At 38.6% G+C, this 22,903-nt stretch overlaps 1 protein-coding gene and 1 long non-coding RNA gene across 4 annotated transcripts in view; one reads left to right on the forward strand and one right to left on the reverse strand.

Annotated features, from left to right (window-relative positions):
* The window catches only part of LOC133071703 (uncharacterized), a 178,003-nt gene that overhangs the window by 13,267 nt on the left and 141,833 nt on the right, over positions 1-22,903 (reverse strand). The gene's annotated exons all lie outside the window — the stretch shown is intronic.
* LOC133071698 (ferritin heavy chain-like) lies at positions 1,280-2,075 on the forward strand. Its single transcript, XM_061164352.1, is given in 2 exon segments — positions 1,280-1,852; positions 1,855-2,075. Coding segments are annotated over 2 exon segments (513 nt in total). The 5' UTR covers positions 1,280-1,371; the 3' UTR covers positions 1,887-2,075.

Raw genomic sequence — 22,903 nt, forward strand, 5'->3', positions numbered from 1 at the left:
GCAGCTGTCAACTTAATTGGTCATATTTAAACCACAATAAGGACATAAAGAGGAGGGTGTTCCTAGCCCCCTTTTTCAAATGAGAAAAATAAGAGACACAGGGACATCAGGTGACTTGCCCAAGGTCACACATAGTTTGACTCTTTTTGCAAAGAAGATATGTCATGTTGAGTACGTAGGTAGTTAGCCCTCAGAACAACTTGACAATGTTTTAAACTAGAAAACCAGTTATTCTAACTAATTTTTCTAATGCATAGATTGGTAAAAATTAGACATTTTACAAACTCTACGTGTTTCATTTCGCTCAGTGGTAAAGAATTTGCCTGACATTTCAGGAGACGTAGATTTGATCCCTGGGTCAGGAAAATTCCCCTGAGGAAAGAAGTGGCAACCCACTCCAGTTTTCTTGCCTGGGAAATTACAAGGCCAGAGAAGACTGGTGGGCTACAGCCCATGGGGTCACAAAAGAGTTGGGCAAGACTGAGCAACTAAACAGCAACAAACGTATCTCATTTGGATGTCTAGAAGCCTAATTTGTGTTCTTTTTTATCACTTCCTTTTAAGTATTAAATTTAAAATTTAAAAAAAATCCAGTATTATTGAAAGTCAACAGGTTTATCGTAATTAGAAGATAACAAAGATAAAAAAATTTTTTTTAATAAAAATAATTAAGGCATTAAGAAGAAAACCTTTCAAAAAAAAAGAAAAGACAAAAACACCCCACAGAAATGATAACAGGAAAAAAAGCTAAGAGGAGAAAAACATAATATCAAACATATGACTACTTGAAATTTAAACAGGGATGAAGCAAATAGGAAATTACGAAAGTAATAGAAAATTTCCAAGATCTGGAAATATAGAATACTTCTCTTTGCACACTAAAAAAAATCCCTCATCAAGTACCAAAAACAATTAATGAAAAAATACTCACAAATGAATTATTGTGACATTTCAGAACATCAAAGCAGAAAGATTTTCTTAAAAAATATTTCAGAAAAAAGCACATTATGACAATAAATTCATAAGTAAATAAATAAAAATTTTAAATCAGAATGACTTCATACCTCTTATCAGCTTCATTAGTGATATGAAAATATTAACAATGACTTCAAAATTATAATGGAAACTATTCTGAACCTATTTTCTAAATCCAGCTATATCAGTCTTCGCGGAGAGTCGCCGCGGTCTCCTGCTTCAACAGTGCTTGAACGGAACCGGCTGCTCGTCCACCCCCCCAGCCCGGCAGGCTACTCAGAGCCAGCCCTCGTCACCACTTGACGACACCCTCCGACCGGCCCAAGGTCCCCGCCGCCGCTCCAGCGCAGCGCAGCCGTCGCCGTCGCCGCCACCGCCCCTTCTCATCCGCCCGCCATGACGAGCGCATCCCCCTCGCAGGAGCGCCAGAACCACCACCAGGACTCGGAGGCCGCCATCAACCGCCAGATCAGCCTGGAGCTCTACGCCTCCTATGTGTACCTGTCCATGTCCTACTATTTTGACCGCGATGATGTGGCTTTGAAGAACTTTGCCAAGTACTTTCTTCACCAATCTCATGAGGAGAGGGAACATGCTGAGAGACTAATGAAGCTGCAGAACCAGCGAGGTGGCCGAATCTTCCTTCAGGATATCAAGAAACCAGACCGTGATGACTGGGAGAATGGGCTGAATGCAATGGAATGTGCGCTGTGCTTGGAAAGAAGTGTGAATCAATCACTACTGGAACTGCACAAACTGGCCACTGAAAAAAATGATCCCCATCTGTGTGATTTCATTGAGACTCATTACCTGAATGAGCAGGTGGAAGCCATCAAAGAATTGGGTGACCACGTAACCAACCTGCGCAAGATGGGGGCCCCTGGATCTGGCATGGCAGAGTACCTCTTTGACAAGCACACCCTGGGACACAGTGAGAGCTAAGCCTCCGGCTGGCTTCCCACAGCCACAGGGGTGACTCCTCTGGTCACCAAGGCAGTGCATGCATATTTGGGTTACCTTCACCTTTTCTATAAGTTGTAACAAAACATCTACTTAAGTTCTTTCTTTAGTACCATTCCTTCAAATAAAGTAATTTGGTACCCAAAAAAAAATAAAAATAAAAAAATAAATCCAGCTATATCAAGATTGGAGAGAGTATAGAAGTCTGGAAGAGGTCTAGAGATCCAGAAAGTGGATCCTGTGCTAAAGAACCTATTACTGAGGATTCAGGCACTACAGATGTCCACAGCACATACCTAATGTTTAACTTCTCTTTTTTTCTTTTGAAATTAAATTTAGAAATTATCAGGGAAGCCTGGCACGCCACAGTCTATGGGGTCACAAAGAGTCAGACATGAGTTACTGACTGAACAACAGCAACAACCACAGAAATTATCAAATTTTACTTCACTACTTATCATATTAGCAGATATTAATTAGAATGCAAGTGTTGCAGATGTTTGAAGTTTGAGCCAATCTGGAATATACTTGCCATTCAAATTGGCAAAAGCACCAGTTGGTCTTTATTTTTTAATTAATCTTTATCGGAGTATAGTTTTTACAATGTTGTGCTAGCTTCTACTATACAGAAAAGTTAAGCAGGTATACATATACATATATCCACTCTTTTAGATTGAATCGGATATATATGTATACCCACTGTTTCAGATTCTTTTCCCATATGAGTCATCACTGAGTATTGAGTAGTTCCCTCTGCTACACAGTAGGTTCTTGTTATCTATTTTATATATAGTGAAAGTGAAGTTGCTCAGTTGTGTCCAACTCTTTGCAACCCCATGGACTGTTGCCTACCAGGCTCCTCTGTCCATGGAATTTTTCAGGCAAGAGTACTGGAGTGGGTTGCCATTTCCTTCTCCAGGGGGTCTTCCTGACCCAGGGATTGAACCTGAGTCTCCCGCATTGCAGGCAGATGCTTTACCCTCTGAGCCACCAGGGAAGCCCCTCTGTATAGCAGTGTGTCTGTTTATCCCTCTCCCCCTTTCCTCCTTGGTAACCACTAGCTTGTTTTCTACATATGTGACTCTTTTTCTGTTTTGTAAATAAACTCATTTGTACCATTTTTTTAGATTCTCCATATAAGGGATATCATACAATATTTGTTTCTGTCTGACTCGCTTCACTCCGTATGATAGTCTCTAGGTCCATCCATGTCACTGCAAATGCCATTATTTCATTCTTTCTTCTGGCTGGGTAACAACCCATTGTCTATATGTGCCACATCTTCTCTATCCATTCATCCGTCAGTGGACATCTGAAGTAACATGCCCCTCTCTATATCTGATGAATCAGATATACATATGCATATACCCACTCTTTCAGATTCTTTTCCACTCTTTTAGATTCTTTTTCATGCCAGTCTGATTTCTGGCATTAGCCAGGCTCCTGAGACTCTGTTGGAGGAATTCCACTGGAGCTCTGAGAGAGAGCTCAGCTATTTCTGCCAGGGTTGCTAAGTTGGTAGAACACTTCTGAGCAGCTCCAGGAAGCAAAAACAACTGAGCTAAGAATGAAATGAATACACAGGAAAGGCAATACAAGAGATGCAGAGAGGTTGCATCCTCATCACATTGCTTTTACTTACCATTCTACACACTGGGCCTCGCACATGCCTGGTACAGCAAGCTACAAGAAAGGTCTGACTGAATTACTGACAATTAAATCTATTTACACTTACCATAATTACTGATATACCTGATTTTATTTCTTCCTCATTTTTATGCTTTCTTTCTTTGTTGTGTTCTCTATGCTATTCCCTTTCTTCTTTTTGAATACCTCACACCATTTCCTTTTGTCTACTAGTTTAGAAGTTATACTAAACATTTTAATGTAAGTACTTATAAACTACCTTTACTATTCTCTGAAAAATAGAGGGAACTTATAACAGTAACTCAAACCATCCTACTTCCCCATCTCCAACCTGTATGATTAGGAAGTCTTTTCTCTACAAAAAAATTTAATAAATTTCTAAGTCGCTAGAAGCATGTACTATCTACAGAAGAGCTTCATTCAATATTTATAGTAGCTTCCATGTATTGGATGCTTTGAGGTTTCAGACAGTATGCTAAGTGCTTTATAGGCCCCTCCAGTTATCCTGACAAAAGCCTTATTATGTAAGTTTTCCTTTTTCTACATGTGAACAAACAGAAGCTCTGGAAAATTAAATACTGTTCAAGGTCAGCAATTAGTTAACAGCAGAAATGGGTTGCAAACTCAGGTCTTTCCGCTTCCCAAGCCTGTGCCTCTAGCATTAAACTAGATTACCAATAGAAAACATCACTACAGCATACATTCATTTATTCAGCATATGAATGTAGCACCTTCTATGTGCTAAATACCTACTCCAGTACTCTTGTCTGGAAAATACCATGGACAGAGAAGCCTGGTGGGCGCCAGTCCACAGGGTCACAAAGAGTTGGACATGACTGAGCAACTGAGCATGCACGCACCTGTGCTCACATAGGTGTTATGTGTGTGTGTGTGTATACACACACTCAAGTAGATATAGAGGATAGAGCAAACAAAACATATGTGATGCCTATCCCATGCCTTGGATACTGGTGTCACTCTTGGGTATAGTTTTCCATGATCTTCAAGAAGAAAATTTAAATAAAGATCAACTTTTTAATAATTACAAATTTTATTTCTACTGAAATCTATTTGCCAAGATTAACTTTAAAATAGCAGAGATGGCTGTGCGATCATGTGCCACTATAACCTTAAAAGCTAATGGATGTTAGAAATGAAAATGGAGAGATCACAACAGACAACACTGAAATACAAAGGATCATAAGAGACTACTACCAGCAGCTCTATGCCAATAAAATGGACAACTTGGATGAAATGGACAAATTCTTAGAAAAGTATAACTTTCCAAAACTGAACCAGGAAGAAATAGAAGATCTTAACAGACCCATCACAAGCAAGGAAATCGAAACTGTCATCAAAAATCTTCCAGCAAACAAAAGCCCAGGATCAGATGGCTTCACAGCTGAATTCTACCAAAAATTTAGAGAAGAGCTAACACCTATCTTACTCAAACTCTTCCAGAAAATTGCAGAAGAAGGTAAGCTTCCAAACTCATTCTATGAGGCCACCATCACCCTAATTCCAAAACCAGACAAAGATGCCACAAAAAAAGAAAACTACAGGCCAATATCACTGATGAACATAGATGCAAAAATCCTTAACAAAATTCTAGCAAACAGAATCCAACAACATATTGAAAAAATCATACACCATGACCAAGTGGGCTTTATCCCAGGAATGCAAGGATTCTTTAATATCCGCAAATCAATCAATGTAATACACCACATTAACAAATTGAAAGATAAAAACCATATGATTATCTCAATAGATGCAGAGAAAGCCTTTGACAAAATTCAACACTCATTTATGATTAAAACTCTCCAAAAAGCAGGAATAGAAGGAACATACCTCAACATAATAAAAGCTATATATGACAAACCCACAGCAAGCATCACCCTCAATGGCGAAAAATTGAAGGCATTTCCCCTGAAATCAGGAACAAGACAAGGGTGCCCACTCTCACCACTACTATTCAACATAGTGTTGGAAGTTCTGGCCACAGCAATCAGAGCAGAAAAAGAAGTAAAAGGAATCCAGATAGGAAAAGAAGAAGTTAAACTCTCACTGTTTGCAGATGACATGATCCTCTACATAGAAAACCCTAAAGACTCTACCAGAAAATTACTAGAGCTAATCAATGAATATAGTAAAGTTGCAGGATATAAAATTAACACACAGAAATCCCTTGCATTCCTATATACTAACAATGAAAAAACAGACAGAGAAATTAAGGAAACAATACCATTCACCATTGCAACAAAAAGAATAAAATACTTAGGAGTATATCTACCTAAAGAAACAAAGGACCTATACATAGAAAACTATAAAACACTGATGAAAGAAATCAAAGAGGACACAAACAGATGGAGAAACATACCGTGTTCATGGATTGGAAGAATTAATATTGTCAAAATGGCTATTCTACCCAAAGCAATCTATAGATTCAATGCAATCCCTATCAAGCTACCAACGGTATTTTTCACAGAGCTAGACCAAAGAATTTCACAATTTGTATGGAAATACAAAAAACCTCGAATAGCCAAAGTAATCTTGAGAAAGAAGAATGGAACTGGAGGAATCAACCTGCCTGACTTCAGACTCTACTACAAAGCCACAGTCATCAAGACAGTATGGTACTGGCACAAAGACAGAAATATAGATCAATGGAACAGAATAGAAAGCCCAGAGATAAATCCACAAACCTATGGACACCTTATCTTCGACAAAGGAGGCAAGGATATACAATGGAAAAAAGACAACCTCTTTAACAAGTGGTGCTGGGAAAACTGGTCAACCACTTGTAAAAGAATGAAACTAGAACACTTTCTAACACCATACACAAAAATAAACTCAAAATGGATTAAAGATCTAAATGTAAGACCAGAAACTATAAAACTCCTAGAGGAGAACATAGGAAAAACACTCTCCGACATAAATCACAGCAAGATCCTCTATGACCCACCTCCCAGAATGTTGGAAATAAAAGCAAAACTAAACAAATGGGACCTAATGAAACTTAAAAGCTTTTGCACTACAAAGGAAACTATAAGTAAGGTGAAAAGACAGCCCTCAGATTGGGAGAAAATAATAGCAAATGAAGAAACAGACAAAGGATTAATCTCAAAAATATACAAGCAACTCCTGAAGCTCAATTCCAGAAAAATAAATGACCCAATCAAAAGATGGGCCAAAGAACTAAACAGACATTTCTCCAAAGAAGACATACAGATGGCTAACAAACACATGAAAAGATGCTCAACATCACTCATTATTAGAGAAATGCAAATCAAAACCACAATGAGGTACCATTACACGCCAGTCAGGATGGCTGCTATCCAAAAGTCTACAAGCAATAAATGCTGGAGAGGGTGTGGAGAAAAGGGAACCCTCTTACACTGTTGGTGGGAATGCAAACTAGTACAGCCGCTATGGAAAACAGTGTGGAGATTTCTTAAAAAACTGGAAATAGAACTGCCATATGACCCAGCAATCCCACTTCTGGGCATACACACTGAGGAAACCAGATCTGAAAGAGACACATGCACCCCAATGTTCATCGCAGCACTGTTTATAATAGCCAGGACATGGAAGCAACCTAGATGCCCATCAGCAGATGAATGGATAAGGAAGCTGTGGTACATATACACCATGGAATATTACTCAGCCATGAATAAGAATTCATTTGAACCAGTCCTAATGAGATGGATGAAGCTGGAGCCCATTATACAGAGTGAAGTAAGCCAGAAAGATAAAGAACATTATAGCATACTGACACATGTATATGGAATTTAGAAGGGTGATGACGATGACCCTATGTGCAGAACAGAGAAAGAGACACAGAAATACAGAACAGACTTTTGAACTTTGTGGGAGAATGTGAGGGTGGGATATTTCAAAAGAACAGCATGTATATTATCTATGGTGAAACAGATCACCAGCCCAGGTGGGATGCACGAGACAAGTGCTCCGGCCTGGTGCACTGGGAAGACACAGAGGAATCGGGTGGAGAGGGAGGTGGGAGGGGGGGATCGGGATTGGGAATACATGTAAATCCATGGCTGATTCATATCAATGTATGACAAAACCCACTGGAAAAAAATATATATATATAATAATAATAAAAATAAAAAAATAAAATAAAATAAACTGTAACTACATATGAAAAAATGAAAAAAAAAAAAAAAAAGAAAATGAAAGTTAAGGAGTAATGGGGGAATAATAGGGAATTTTAAAGGAAAATAAAAGAGAAAAAAAAAAAAAAAGCTAATGGATGGATTGACTATATGGAATTGTGGTATTTAAATAATTTTATTAATCTTATGAATCAATTCAAACTTATAACCACCTTTCATTTCCTCTTCTTGCTCAACTAACAATATTCTCATGCTTCCTCTTTGATGGTAGAGAGAGTATACCTTCTTTTCAGGTATGTTACTGTATGCTTACACATTATTGCAGAAAAACAAATTCCCTTTTGGTAGATAGATTGGATGGAAGTAGTTGATTTATTTTCAGAGGAAGACTTTTAACATTTTTGAGGCACAAGAATGTTCACAGTATGTATTCCCTGACAGGAAAGTACAGGCATAAAAATGGTGAATTGTCCGCACACTGCAGAGCTATTGTTGCGCATGCCTGAGTGTTTCAGTGTTTCATTTTCTATACAATGAACTGACAATGCCAGGTCAGTCCAAGTGGTCGTGGTTTTGCCGATGATACAGGTTCATCCAGCAAAACAATTTGGACAACGTAACTTCTGAGTGCTCGGGTCACATGTTCCACGTGTACACCAGTGAACATGGGGGGATGTGCCCAGCCAACATCTTCAAGTTCAGAGCACCTCGTGCTTCCACTGGGCTCATCAGCACCTGAAATCAATGAGGAGAAAATTTCCCAGGAGAAGGATTGGCTCAAGCCTCTGAACTTCAAATTCTCATTCATCAGAGGCTGGTGGAGAAGATTAGTTTGGGCACTGGTTTTGCATTTCAGGCAACCAAACTAGTCAATGCTACTGACTGTTGGTTTTAGAAACAGAGGAAGGGTACCAGATATCAAGTGTGACTACACATTGAATTAGTCTTATGTAGCTATATATTTTTAAAATATGAATGCTCTTTTTGAACACTATTTATAAGAACTTTACCAAGTGCTTCTTATAATGTCTCCTATGTAACCATCCAAACAGCAAAAATTGAGTTTTATACATTAAAAACTAGTATTTTAAATCACTAACACATTTTCTATAACATCTCAGATATTAGCTGTGTAAAAGTATCTTATTAGACACCAAGGCAAAATCTGAAGATCATTCTACCTAATTACATATTACCTGCAACATAAAACTGAAAATAAACCCTGGGATTACCAATGAAAAACTAATCCCAGAGAGTAAGACCAGCAAGATGGCTGAATAGGAAGTCTTAGTCCTCCTTTCCCTGCAGAAACACCAATTTAGTAATGATATAACCTGGTAGCTGAGATGGTAAAGAATCTGCTTGCAATGCAGGAGACCTGGGTTCAATTCGTGGGTTGGGAAGATACCCTGAAGAAGGAAATGGCAACCCACTCCAGTATTCTTTCCTGGAGAATTCCATGGACAGAAGAGCCTGTTGGGCTATAGTCCCTGGGGTCGGACACAACTAACACTTGCACTTTCACATAAACCCAAACATCTTTATGTGAATTCAAGTTTCCAGTTAAGAAGTTGCAGTACCACAAGCAAACACAAAACCAAGAACAGCCGCACTGAAAATGGTAAGAAAAGTAACATCACTTTACCTGTATCAGCTCCACCCCCAAGCTAACATAGCTCAGTATCAAGGGAGAAAGGCCCCAACCTGCAACTTTTGTTTTGGTAGAAAAGAGAGAGTGAACCCTTCTTTTCAGAGTCAACACCACATTTTCAGAGCCCTGGTTTCTGTCTTGCCCCACTTTTCACTGTTGGCAGAGCTGTAGGCAGAACCACCATAGGTTGGAGGCCCAGAGGCAGCTGAGCACAATATAGAAAATTGGAAGGCCTAGTTGGTACAGTTTTGCCTATCTGGGATAAACATCTCACCCTGAGACTTCTCTGGGAGGGAGGGAAAGAGATGAGTGGAACATGCCTCCTACATTTTCGATTTTCTGAGAGCTGCCTGAAGGACTAATTTCTGTCTCTCCTCACCTCTCAATCAGGGGGCAGATGAATCAGCACAATGTGTCGATCTGGGGGTCTGGGTGGCAGGCAGCTTAAAGCATCAGTATAACTTTGCTCAGGCTTCCCTGGTGGCTTAGATCGTAAAGAATCTGCCTGCAATGCAGGAGACCCAGGTTCAGTCCCTGGGTTGGGAAGATCCCCTGGAGAAGGGAATGACAACCCACTCCAGTATTCATGTGTGGAGAATTCAATGGACAGAAGAGCTTGGCGGGCTACAGTCCATAGGGTCACAAAGGGTCAGACACAATTGAGTGACTAACACTTTGATTTCATAACTTTGCTCAATGGAGAGAAGCTGCACAACCAGAAACTTCTCCCTCAGGAGGAAGGGAAAGGAGTGGAGCGTGCCACCCTCATACCAACTTTTCTGAGAGTAGCCTGCCAGATGGACCAATTTTTGTCTCTTCTCACTCAGAGTGAGAGAGAAGGTGAGGAACAGAGTGTGCATCCAGGAGTAGGCATTTCAGAGGAGGGTCCACGACTGTAATCTCTCTGGCCTGATTCAGGGCCCTGAGAGGGGAGCTGCCTGGTGGACCAGGGAGAACACAGTGGCTTGCTACTGCAGAATCAGAGAACCTGCAGAGCTACACAGACAACAGAGGAAACAAGATACAACAAGCTCCTGAAAAAAGAAACTGGAAAATCCATCTAATTAGCACTTTACATACACAAGTTCAAAGAAAACACATCCACAGAAAAGGCTTGAAGGAAAATAAAAACTTTCTCAGATAAACAAAAAACTGATGGAATTTATTGCCAGGACACCTGCCTTGCAGGACATGCTAAAAGAAATTCTTCTGAAAGAAGGAAAATTATATAGGTCTAGCTCAGATCTGTATAAAGAAAACAGCAAAAGAGAATGAAGAAGTAAAGGAAAAGTAAAAGCTTTCATTTTACTTTTTCTAAAATGAAATAGCAGATAATAGTTTGTTCAAAACAATAGTAGAAAAAATGTATTCAATTATGTGTGTTTGTATGTATACATTGTATGCTTATGTATAAGAGAAATACATGACAGCAATGATACAAGGGAAACGAGGGAAGAATTAGGATCATTTGGTTATTACAAGGTACTCACTACCCATGAATCAGTATAATGTCATTTTTAAATGGATTTGTATTAGCTGTAAATGTATATTGCGAACACCAGGGCAACTACTAAAAAAATAAGTAGGACTGTTAAGCTCAGAAAAGAGATTTGTCTGGGAGTGACATCAGTTAGATGACATCAGTTAGAATAGAACATTTTAACCATCATCCTCCCACAGAACACTGATTTTGGTGGCCACTCAGGGTTGAGACTACCTTTGTGGTAGTCTGAGTCCAGCAAAGAAGTTCCAGCACATTTTTGGAGCAAAAAAGTCCTAAGAACAGACACGTTGAAGAGGGGAAATAGAACATTTCACTTTGTCTGCATTACTCTTCCCTTGAGGCAGCATGGTTTGCTGCTAGGAGAGACCCTGTGACAGACAACTTCTCTTAAAGGGGAAAGTGAGAGCGTGGGAGTGAGTGTCTGTCCAGTTTCCCCAACATGTGAGACAGTTCCCAAGAGGCCCAGTTCTCTCTCACCTAACCCAGATTACTGAAGTAGTCTGCAAAGTGGAAGGACTGGGAGAGGATGGAACACAGCAGCCAGGGCTGAGGTCATCAAAGAAACTCTACTTAACACTTCACTGTTCTTTCTACTAACCGTTTCATGGACTCCGTCAGGAATTCTACTGATGAGCCACGGGATGCCTCATCTATGAACCCCAGCTGACCCACTGTCATCCCCAACACTCCAAATTCCTCACTGAGGCCCTTTCCCCGCTCCGTCCACCCATGGCCAGAAAGAGCAAGCCTCTGCAGACAGCTAATGAGCAAGTGCAGAAAGCCGCCCTAACTCTGCAAGATGGATTGAGGCTCAGAAACATGAGCAGTTTGGGGCACTGTCCTTGGGAAACAAATGAGGGGCCCTTCACACCTGGTCTGGTTTTGCAGGATTGAGAGAAGGGATACAATCTTAAGAATGCCCCTCTCCCAATAGGGAACAAGAAGTGCGTAGCAGGTGCATCTATAGAGAGGTCTGAGAAAGCCTCAGAATCCCTAGCTGGACTAACAGGTGAATCCAAAACCTGCTTGTAAAGAGTGGAGGAGGTTACTGCTTCTTCAAATGTGAAAACAACAATACAAGACTTTGAAGAACATGAAAAACCAAGAAAACATGACATTACCAAAGGAACACAATAATATTTTAGTAGAGAACCTCAAAGAAATGGAGATACACAAATTGCCTAACAAAAAACTTATTATTTGAAGGAAGCTCAGCGAGTTATAAGGGAACACAGTTAGAGATAATTCAATCCAACTCAAAAGAGTGAAGAAAGCTCATGTGAATTATGGGACACCATCAGGCAAAATAGTATTTCATTATGATAATATCATAAAGAGAACAGAGAAAGAAAGAGGAAGAAAGTATAATTAAAGAAATAATGGCTAAAAAATTCCCAAATCTGAAGAGAGATATGGACATCCGTATACCTGAAGGTCCCCAAACAAATTCAATCAAAAGAGGATTTCATTTGGACGTCCCTGGAAGTCCAGTGGTTAAGACTCTGTGCTTCCAAAGCAGGGAGCATGGATTCAATGCTTGGTCAGAGAACAAAGATCCCACATGTTTTGCAATGTGGCCAAAATATATAAACAAAATTTTTTAATTAAAAAATAATTTTTAAAAAGAAGATTTCATTGAGACACACTATAATAAAACATCAAAAATCAAAGAATTTTGAAATTTAAAAAAAAGAGAGAAAAAATTCATCTCATATGTGAAATCCTTATAAGGCTATCAACAGAAACCTTGCAGGTCAAGAGAGAATAGAATGGTATATTCATAGTGCTCAATTCTGAAAAATTGGCCAACCAAGAATACTTTGCCTAGAAAAACTGTCCTTCTGAAATGAAGAAGAAATAAAGAGATAAAGACATAAAAGATCTGAGGGAGTTTAATCATCACTAGACCAGGCTTACAAGAAAAACTAAAGTTCTTCAAGCTGAAATGAAATGATGCTAATTAATAACATAAAAACTTTTGAAAATAGAAAACAAATTCATAAAGGTAAGTATATAGTCAAATTGAGAATATTCTAATACCATAAAAGTGGTGTGTAAATCACTTTAATATAAAGATTAAAAAAAAAAGCACTAAAAATGAATCTAGCTATAATAATTTATTAATGAATGTGCAATATAAAAAGAGACATTGAAAATGAAACGTGGCAGTAGGGGAAAGAAAGAGGTAGAAATGTTGTCTTTTATTTAAAACAAAATGTATTTTATGTAATATTCATGGTAACCACAAAGCAAAAACCTATAATAAGTACACAAGAGAAAACAATCAAAGCACATAACTGCAGAAAATTATCAAATAAGAAAGGAAGAAAAGAAAGAAAGAAAGGAACTAGGAGTTACAAAACAGCCAGAAAACAATGACTATAGTAAATCCTCACCTATCAATAATTAAATATAAATGGATTATATTCTCCAACAAAAAGATATAGACTTGACAATGGATTTTAAAAGGAAAAAAAGAAGGGCAAGACCCAACTATATGCTGTCTACAAGAGACTCACTTTAGCTCCAAGGACACACAGAGGCTGAAAGTACAGGTGTGGGGAAAGATATTCCATGAAAATAGAAAGCAAAAGAGAAGAAAAGTAGCTATCTATATTAGACGAAATAGACTTTAAGTCAACAAATGTGACAGGAGAAAAAGAAGATCATTATATAATTATGAAGGGGTCAATTCATCAAGAGGATATAACAATTGTAAATACACATGAACCTAACATCAAAGGACTAATGCTGAAGCTGAAACTCCAAAACTTTGGCCACCTCATGTGAAGAGTTGACTCATTGGAAAAGACCCTGATGCTGGGAGGGATTGCAGGCAGGAGGAGAAGGGGACGACAGAGGATGAGATGGGCTGGATGGCATCACCGACTCGATGGGCATGGGTTTGAGTAAACTCCGGGAGTTGGTGTTGGACAGGGAGGCCTGGCATGCTGCAATTCATGGGGTCGCAAAGAGTCGGACACAACTGAGTGACTGAACTGAACTGAACTGAACATCAAAGGATGCTAAATATATTAAGCAAATTTTAACAGAGCTGAGCAGAAATAGGCAGCAATGCAATATAGGGAATTTCAATACTTCACATTGAACCATAGACAGACCAACCAGATAAAAAATCAATATGGAAATAATGGTCTTGAACAACTTAGACCAAGTAGACATACACAGAATTTTCCATCAAATGGCAGCAGAATATACACTTCTCTCAAGTCAAGTGCACATGGAAGTTCTCCAGGATATATCATATTCTCGGTCACAAAACAAATATTAACAAATTTTAAAAGATTTCTGAAATCATATATAGTATCTTTTGTAATCACAACAGTATTGAAACTAGAAATCAATAACACAAGGAAAGCTGGAAAAAGCACAAATCTATGGAAATTAGAAACACACTCCTTAACAACCAATGGGTTTTTTAATGCAAAACTTTTATTTCTCCTTTATTACATTTTCCCCTCTACTATACAAGATCTGAAATTTCACTTAAGAGTAGCATTTTTCTTTTTATCATCAGTAATCAGTCATATGGGTCTTCGCTGGTGGCTCAGTGGTAAAGAATCTACCTGCCAATACTGGAGATGCAGGTTCAGTCTCTGGTCAGGAAGATCTCCTGCATGAGGAAATGACAACCCACTCCAGTATTCTTGCCCATAGACAGAGGATCCTGGTAGGCTACAGTCCATGGGTTTGCAGAACAGCCAGATGTGACTTAGTGGCTAAACAACAACAATCAATCATATAAAATATAAGGGAAAATAACATTAATCCCCTCCTCATTGTTACACTAGAATGTTTGAAATAAAGAAATCTGGTATATGCATTCAATGGAATACTAAGAAATCTTATAAAGGAAGGAAATCTTGTCATATGTGATAACTTGGATAAACCTGAAGGACATTATTCTAAGTGGAAATAAGTCAGTCACAGACAACTGCATGATTCCCCTTTTATGAGGTATCTAAGGTAGTCAAACTCATAGAAGCAGAAAATGGAATAGCAGTTGCCAGGGACTATGGAAAGGGGAAACAGGGAGTTGCTGTTCAATGGGTATAAAGTTTCAATTAAGAAAGATGAAAAGGATCTAGAAGTCTGTACAATATTGTGCCTGTTAACAACAATGTGTGGTACACTTCAACAGTTACTAAGAGGACAGATCTTATGTCATTTTTTCCATATATTAAAAAAATAATCATTTGGAAAAAGTATGAATTAATCCTAGACTTCCACTTCTAGTCAAGAATGAGTAACTAAAATGAGATTTACCCTCCCATCTGAAAAAAACTGAAAAAAAATGCATGTATGATATTTGTATATAAAATATAAATGTGTATAATATATACATATACATGTATTATGTATATAATGTATATATCTTTCACATCTGTATATGACAATGGTTTTAAGACACAGAACATTAGGCAATGAAAGGGTATTTGGAGTGAAAGGAAACAGAAGAATTGAGCCCTACAATTAATTGCCCTAGTTTATTGTCTATGATCCATACATTTGTGATGAATTGATTTTTGACAAGGGTGCCAGGACCATTCAGTTGGTAAAGAATTTGTTTTCAACAAATAATGCTGACATGATGATACTCACATGCAAAAAAATAAAGTTGGTTCCCTATCTCACCCCATATGATCCATTCTGAATCAAAATGGATCAAGGACCTAAATATAAGAGCTGTAACTACAAAAACTGTTTGCAGAAAATAATAATTCATTTCAATAATATTGGTATAGGGACCTCAGTGGGGATTCTCTAATGGCTCAAATGGTAAGGAAGCTGCCGGCAGTGCCTGAGACTCAGGTCTGATCCCTGGGTCAGGGACGCCATTCCAATATTCTTGCCTGGAGAATTCCATGGAAAGAGAAGCCTGGCAGGCTACAGTCCATGGGGTCCCAAAGAGTTGGACATGACTGAGTGGCTAATACTTTCACTTTCAGGGTCCTTAACAGTATACCCACAACATTAAAGTTGTGGTGGGCCATCATAAGGAGCCAATCATTCTTCCCAGATTTGAGAACAGGCCAAATTGGGTTGTTAAATGGAGAGAGAGTGGAGATAACCATCCCTTCTTTAATTAGGTAGTGAATAATGGGTTTCAATCCTTAAAAGTCCTATTTTAATTTATATTATGCTGTATCAACTATTTTAACTGGGGGTGAGGGGTTATTTTTGAAAGCCAATTTTAAGTGCCAGAGATTTATCTTATTACTTGTTGGGCCAGAGTGTGCATAACCACTAGGAGATATTTTAGGACAAGGATGCTATATGACCATGGGAAATTTAAGCAAGGCAATAGTTCTGATCATTAAGATAAGGAATACCTAATTTTCCTTTGTTTCATATTTGGTCACTCCCCTAAGAGTATAGAGAGCCTTTTACTTAAATTTAGTCAAATCTCCTGGTTTAAACATAGTTCAGTTCAGTTGCTCAGTCGTGTCTGACTCTTTGCGACCCCATGAATCGCAGCACGCCAGGCCTCCCTGTCCATCACCAACTCCCAGAGTTTACTCAAACTCATGCCCATTGAGTCGATGATGCCATCCAGCCATCTCATCCTCTGTCGTCCCCTTCTCCTCCTGCCCCCAATCCCTCCCAGCATCAGGGTCTTTTCCAATAAGTCAACTCTTCGCATGAGGTGGACAAAGTATTGGAGTTTCAGCTTCAGCATCAGTCCTTCCAATGTATACCCAGGACTGATCTCCTTTAGGATGGATTGGGTGGATCTCCTTGCAGTCCAAGGGACTCTCAAGAGTCTTCTCCAACACCACAGTTCAAAAGCATCAATTCTTCGGCGCTCAGCTTTCTTCACAGTCCAACTCTCACATCCATACATGACCACTAGAAAAACCATAACCTTGACCAGATGGACCTTTGTTGACAAAGTAATGTCTCTGCTTTTTAATACACTATCTAGGTTGGTCATAACTTTCCTTCCAAGGAGTAAGCATCTTTTAATTTCATGGCTGCATTCACCATCTGCAGTGATTTTGGAGCCCCCCCAAAATAAAGTCTGACACTGTTTCCATGTCTCCCCATCTATTTCCCATGAGGTGATGGGACCGGTTGCCATGTTCCTAGTTTTCTGAATGTTGAGCTTTAAGCCAACTTTTTCACTCTCCTCTTTCACTTTCATCAAGAGGCTTTTTAGTTCCTCTTCACTTTCTGCCATAAGGGTGGTATTGTCTGCATATCTGAGGTTATTGATATTTCTCCCAGCAATCTTGATTCCAGTTTGTGTTTCATCCAGTCCAGCGTTTCTCATGATGTACTCTGCATACAAGTTAAATAAGCAGGGTGACAATATGCAGCCTTGACATACTCCTTTTCCTATTTGGAACCAGTCTGTTGTTCCATGTCCAGTTCTAACTGTTGCTCCCTGACTTGCATATAAGTTTCTCAAGAGGCAGGTCAGGTGGTCTGGTATTCCCATCTCTTTCAGAATTTTCCACAGTTTATTGTGATCCATGCAGTCGAAGGCTTTGGCGTAGTCAATAAAGCAGAAATAGATGTTTTTCTGGAACTCTCTTGCTTTTTTGTAGTAGGATCCCCAATTATAGCTATACCCTGAGTCCTAATATTAAGTTCATGAAAATTTGTCAATTGTTGTATCTCAGCAGATATTAATTTATAACCTACATTATAGAAACACAAAAACTTCTTTTGTTTGTTTTTCTATTTTATAAAGGTTTCAGTAGTTTTGTATTTATAGCTGGGTCAAATAGTTGTATTTTTAGGGTAGTTACTAGCCACACTTGGAGGAAATCCTCTCTACTCTATTTGTATTTAGTTTCTTCCACCAGAGATTCTCCTATCAGCATTGCCAGGGTTTAGGGCCTCCTCTACAGCAATGCTGGCTCTGTAGCGCTAACCCCTGGCTTAATGTGCCATAGGTATTTTCCCCTAAAAGTGAGAAACAGGATCTTTGTTGGTGACAGAGCCATAGGCAGCAGCAAGAGCAAAGTTCTTTGTAAAGTCCTACAAGTCCTAGTGAACAATCTGGTTTTAGAAATGTGGATCTCTCACTTAAAATCTCTTCAAATGTGCACTGATGATGTCACATATGTCACTGATCACGTCACATGTCACCGATGAGGCCAAGAGGGTATGAAAAGGTTAATTACTAACATCATGAGGCTTTCTAAAGAAAGCACACATGCTTTCAAGCAGGTTCATAAATGGCTTGAGGAATCATAGCATTCCTGAGCTATGGTTGCTGCATGTGTCTTTTCACAGTTACAACTGGGCAATGGAATATTGGGAGATACTCAAGTGGATCACAGGAGTGCCACACATACTCCTCCCTACCTGCGTGGTATACAATTAGACTACATAATAACATAGAAGAAACTGGCAAGATCTAGGTTGAGATAAGGAAAGGGCACTTACACAAATTACCAGGCCAGAGCCTCAGGCCTGACTATATAGAATATCCACAGAGATCCCATGTAAAGATTTCAAGCCAGTTTGCTCTTTCTAGATTGTCTGAAAAGCAGTTTTCACCAGGGCCTATACCACCCTCAGTGACCTTGAGCAAAGCATAATCAAGAAAAAGAGAGAAAACAAAATTACACCCATACAGGATTAGGAGTAAGAAAGAAAACTAACCAAAGAAAGACATTTTCTTTCCATTACAAGAAAACGCAAAGTAAATTTTTTATGAAAACATGTTTGAAACACTTGCTGATTAATGATTTACTGAGAAAAAATAAATTACAAGCATACTTCAGAGATATTGCAGGTCTGGTCCCAGAGAATACTAATAAAGTAAATCACAGAAATTTTTTGGTTTCCAAGTACATATAAAAGTTATGTTTACATTATATTTTAGTCTATTAAGTATATAATAGCATATGGCTAAAAAATGTACAATACCTTTTTTAAAAAATACTTTATTGCTAAAAAATGGAAATCATCATCTGAGCCTTCAGCAAGTCTTAACATTTTTGCAATAATAACATCAAAGATCATTGATCACAGATTATCATAACAATTGTAATAATAATGAAAAACTTTGACATATTGCAAGAATTACCAAAATGTGACAGAGATATAAAGTAAGCAAATGCTGCTGGAAAAATATCACTTATAATCTAGCTCAGCTACAAGATTGCCACAAACCTTCAATCTGTGAAAAACGCAATATCTGCAAAGCTCAATAAAGCAAAGTGCAATGAAATGAGGTATGTTGTTCCTGTTGTTCAGTAATTAAGTTGTGTCTGACTTTTTGCAACCCCATGGACGGCAGCACGCCAGGCTTCCCTGTCCTTCACTGTCTGCCAGCGTTTGCTCAAACTCATGTCCATTTAGTCAGTGATGCTATCTAAACATCTCATCCTCTGCTGCCCTCTTCTCCTTTTGCCTTCAATTCTTCCCAGCACCAGGGTCTTTTCCAATGAATTGGCTCTTCACATCATGTGGCCAAAATATTGGCACTTCAGCTTCAGCATCAGAACTTCCAATGAATATTCCAGGTTGATTTCCTTTAGGATTGACTGGTTTGATCTCCTTGAAGCTGAAGTGACTCTCAGATCTTCTCCAGTACCACAATTTGAAAGCATCAGTTCTGCAGCCCTCATTCTTCTTTATGGTCCAACTCTCTCATCCCTACTTGACTACTGGAAAGATCATAGCTTTGACTGTATGGACCTTTGTCAGCAAAGTGATGTCTCTGCTTTCTAAAACACTGTCTAGATTTGTCATAACTTCAGTTCATTTCTTAGTCCAACTAACAGATATATGATGGTTCAGTTCATTGCATTAGTCTTTATGTATACCCTTGGGATTTACTGGATATTGCATCTTTTAAAAGAGCAAGAGAAAAAACAGAATGAATAAATAAATGCATTCAGTGGGAATCACTTGAAGGACTTTTCCCCCTTTTTATGTCAGAATGTTGTTGGAAGCTGGGCTTACAAGGCTCGTGGTAGAAGGATATAATTGAATGTATGTCTTGAGAAAATTAAACTGGCAACAGAGAGAAAGATGATTGGAATGAGAAGTGGCCAATAACACAAGACACATTGTTAATCTATTATAGTAGTCTGAGGGATAAATAATTAAATAGAGTACCTGTACTGGAGTGGAGACAAGAGGATGGAAGCAGAAATCATTGAAAAAGTAGAACAAGCAGGAAACAAATGAAATTACATGAAAAGCAGCAGAAAGGGAGGAGTTTGAAGTGACACTAAGGTACTGAGCCTCCCTGACTAAAAAGAAGAAAAAACAGAAAAGAAAAGAAATAGAAAATGAATAGGTTAATAAGTGAAAGGCTACATGGCAGTATAAACAAAATGTCTGCTATCTTACTGGGAAAAAATAAAATACATATCTGTTCTGGTCCCATCTTCTTAATTCCCCAAATAGCTTCAATTTGTTAAAATGTGCTTTTTACTTCCAATGTTAATTAATTTTCTAATTATCTCTCCTGAAGTTTCCAATGTTAAAATTAAAGCTGACAAGGAAAGCTACCTGGGAAAAAGTCTTCACTTCTCAGCTGTGGCAGTCAGTTGTGAGAGGACTATCCTATCAATGTGGCAAAGTCAATTTGGAGAATCAACTGGGAATTTTCATAAAATAAAGTTTCACTATCAATTCCATGACTAAATAATTTCCCTTGCTGCTAATTAATATGCTCTTGCTTTGATAGAAAGCAAGATCCTACTCTTCAAGGATCTAATATAATTGAAAGCTGACTCAAGCATCTTTAAACAGATTAAAAAATAAAACTAGAGTAAAAGGCATCACTATTAACAACCCTAGGGATAGAAACTCTCTGTTCAGGCCTAGAGGATTTTTCTTTAGAGTGTGGTATGCCTATTAAACGCCTATGGTCAGTAAATAGAGATGGTAACTCTCTGCCCTGTGATCTCATTTGTCTCAACACTTTTTGTAACATTATTAAAACATCTAGAGAATAAAACTTGGTCAGATTTGACTGTGGACTGCTAATGATATACAAATAATTTATAGTATTTTTTTACACCATTCCTTTCTGTGTCTAAGTCCCTGATCCTATGATTTCAACTATCTTAATTATCTAAGACTGGCTCAGATGGTAAAGAGGCTGCCTGCAGTGCAGGAGACCCAGGTTCAAAACCTGGGTCAAGATCTCCTGGAGAATGAAATGGCAATCCACTTCAGTATCCTTACCTGGAAAATTCCATGGACAGAGGAGCCTGGCAGGCTACAGTCCACGGGATTGCAAAGAGTCAGACACGACTGAGTGGCTTTTTCTTTCTTTCTTTTTCTTCCTTCCTTCCTTCCTTCTTTCTTTCTTTCCATGAAATATAATTCACAAGTTATATGTTGTGATCCACATAGCCAAAGGCTTTAGAGTAATCAATGAAGCAGAAGTAGATATTTTTCTGGAATTCCCTTGCTTTTTCTATGATACAACAGATATTAGTAGTTTGATCTTTGGTTCCTCTGCCTTTTCTAAATCTAGCTTGTACATTTGGAAGTTCTTAGTTCATATACTGTTGAAGCCTAGTTTGAAGGATTTTGAGCATTATCTTCCTAGCATGTGAAATGAGTGCAATTGTGAGGTAGTTTGAACATTCTTTGTCATTGCTCTTCTTTGGAATTGGAATGAAAACTGACCTTTTCCAGTCCTGTGGCCACTGCTGAGTTTTTCACATCTGCTGGCATATTGAGTGCAGCACTTTCACAGCATCATCTTTTAGGATTTGGAATAGCTCACCTTGAATTCCATCATCTCCACTAGCCTTGTTTGTAGTGATCCTTCCTAAGTCCCACTGAATTTCACACTCCAGGAAATGTGACTCTAGATAAGTGACCACACCATCGTGGTTATCTCGATCATTAAGACCTTTTTGTATAGTTCTTGTATTCTTGCCACCTCTTCCTAATATCTTCTGCTTCTATTAGGTCCATACCATTTCTGTCCTTTATTGTGCCCATCTTTGCATGAAATGTTCCCTTGGTATCTCAATTTTCTTGAAGAGATCCCTAGTCTTTCCCATTCTATTGTTTTCCTCTATTTCTTTGCATTGATCACTGAGGAAGTCTTTCTTATCTCTCTCTCCTTGCTACTCTTTGGAACTCTGCATTCAGATGGGTATAACTTTCCTTTTCTCCTTTGCCTTTCACTTCTCTTCTCTTCTCTGCTCTTTGTAAGACCTCCTCAGATAACCATTTTGTCTTTATTTTTCTTGGGTATGGTTTTGATCACCGCCTCCTGTATCATGTTTTGAACCTCCTTCCATAGTTCTTCAGGCACTCTGTCTATCAGAACTAATCCCTTCAATCTATTTGCCACTTTTACTGTATAATCATAAGGGATTTGATTTAGGTCATACCTGAATGGTCTAGGAGTTTTCCCTGCTTTTTTCAATTTAAGTCTGAATTTTGCAATAAGGGGTTCATGATCTAAGCCACAGTCAGCTCCGGGTCTTGTTTTTGCTGACTGTATAGAGCTTCTCCATCTTCAGCTGCAAAGACTATAATCAATCGGATTTCAGTATTGACCATCTGGGATGTCCATGTGTGGAGTTGTCTCTTGTGTTGTTGGAAGAGACTGCTTGCTATGACCCGTGTTCTCTTGGCAAAACTCTGTTAGCCTTTACCCTATTCATTTTGTACTCCAAGGCCAAACTTGCCTGTTACTCCAGGTATCTCTTGACTTCCTACTTTTTCATTCCAGTCCTCTATGATGAAAAGGACATCTTTTTTTTGGTATTAGTTCTTGAAGGTCTTGTAGGTCTTCATAGAACCGTTCAGCTTCTTCAGCATTAATGGTTGGGGCACAGACTTGGATTATCGTGACACTGAATGCTTTGCTTTGGAAATGAACCAATATCATTTTGTCATTTTTGAGATTGTACTCAAGAAGTGTGATAGAAGTAATAAATATAAACTGTACTGTCCTTATTGGTAGGATTTCACACTTCCATATCTGAAGACAGGATCATGCTAAGTGGCCAGAGCAAGGCAGAAACCACTCCTGACCCTTTTGGTCCCTTCTTCTCGTACCTGATCTAC

The sequence above is a fragment of the Dama dama genome, chromosome 17 (assembly GCF_033118175.1).
Source record: "Dama dama isolate Ldn47 chromosome 17, ASM3311817v1, whole genome shotgun sequence".
Lineage (NCBI taxonomy): Eukaryota > Metazoa > Chordata > Mammalia > Artiodactyla > Cervidae > Dama > Dama dama.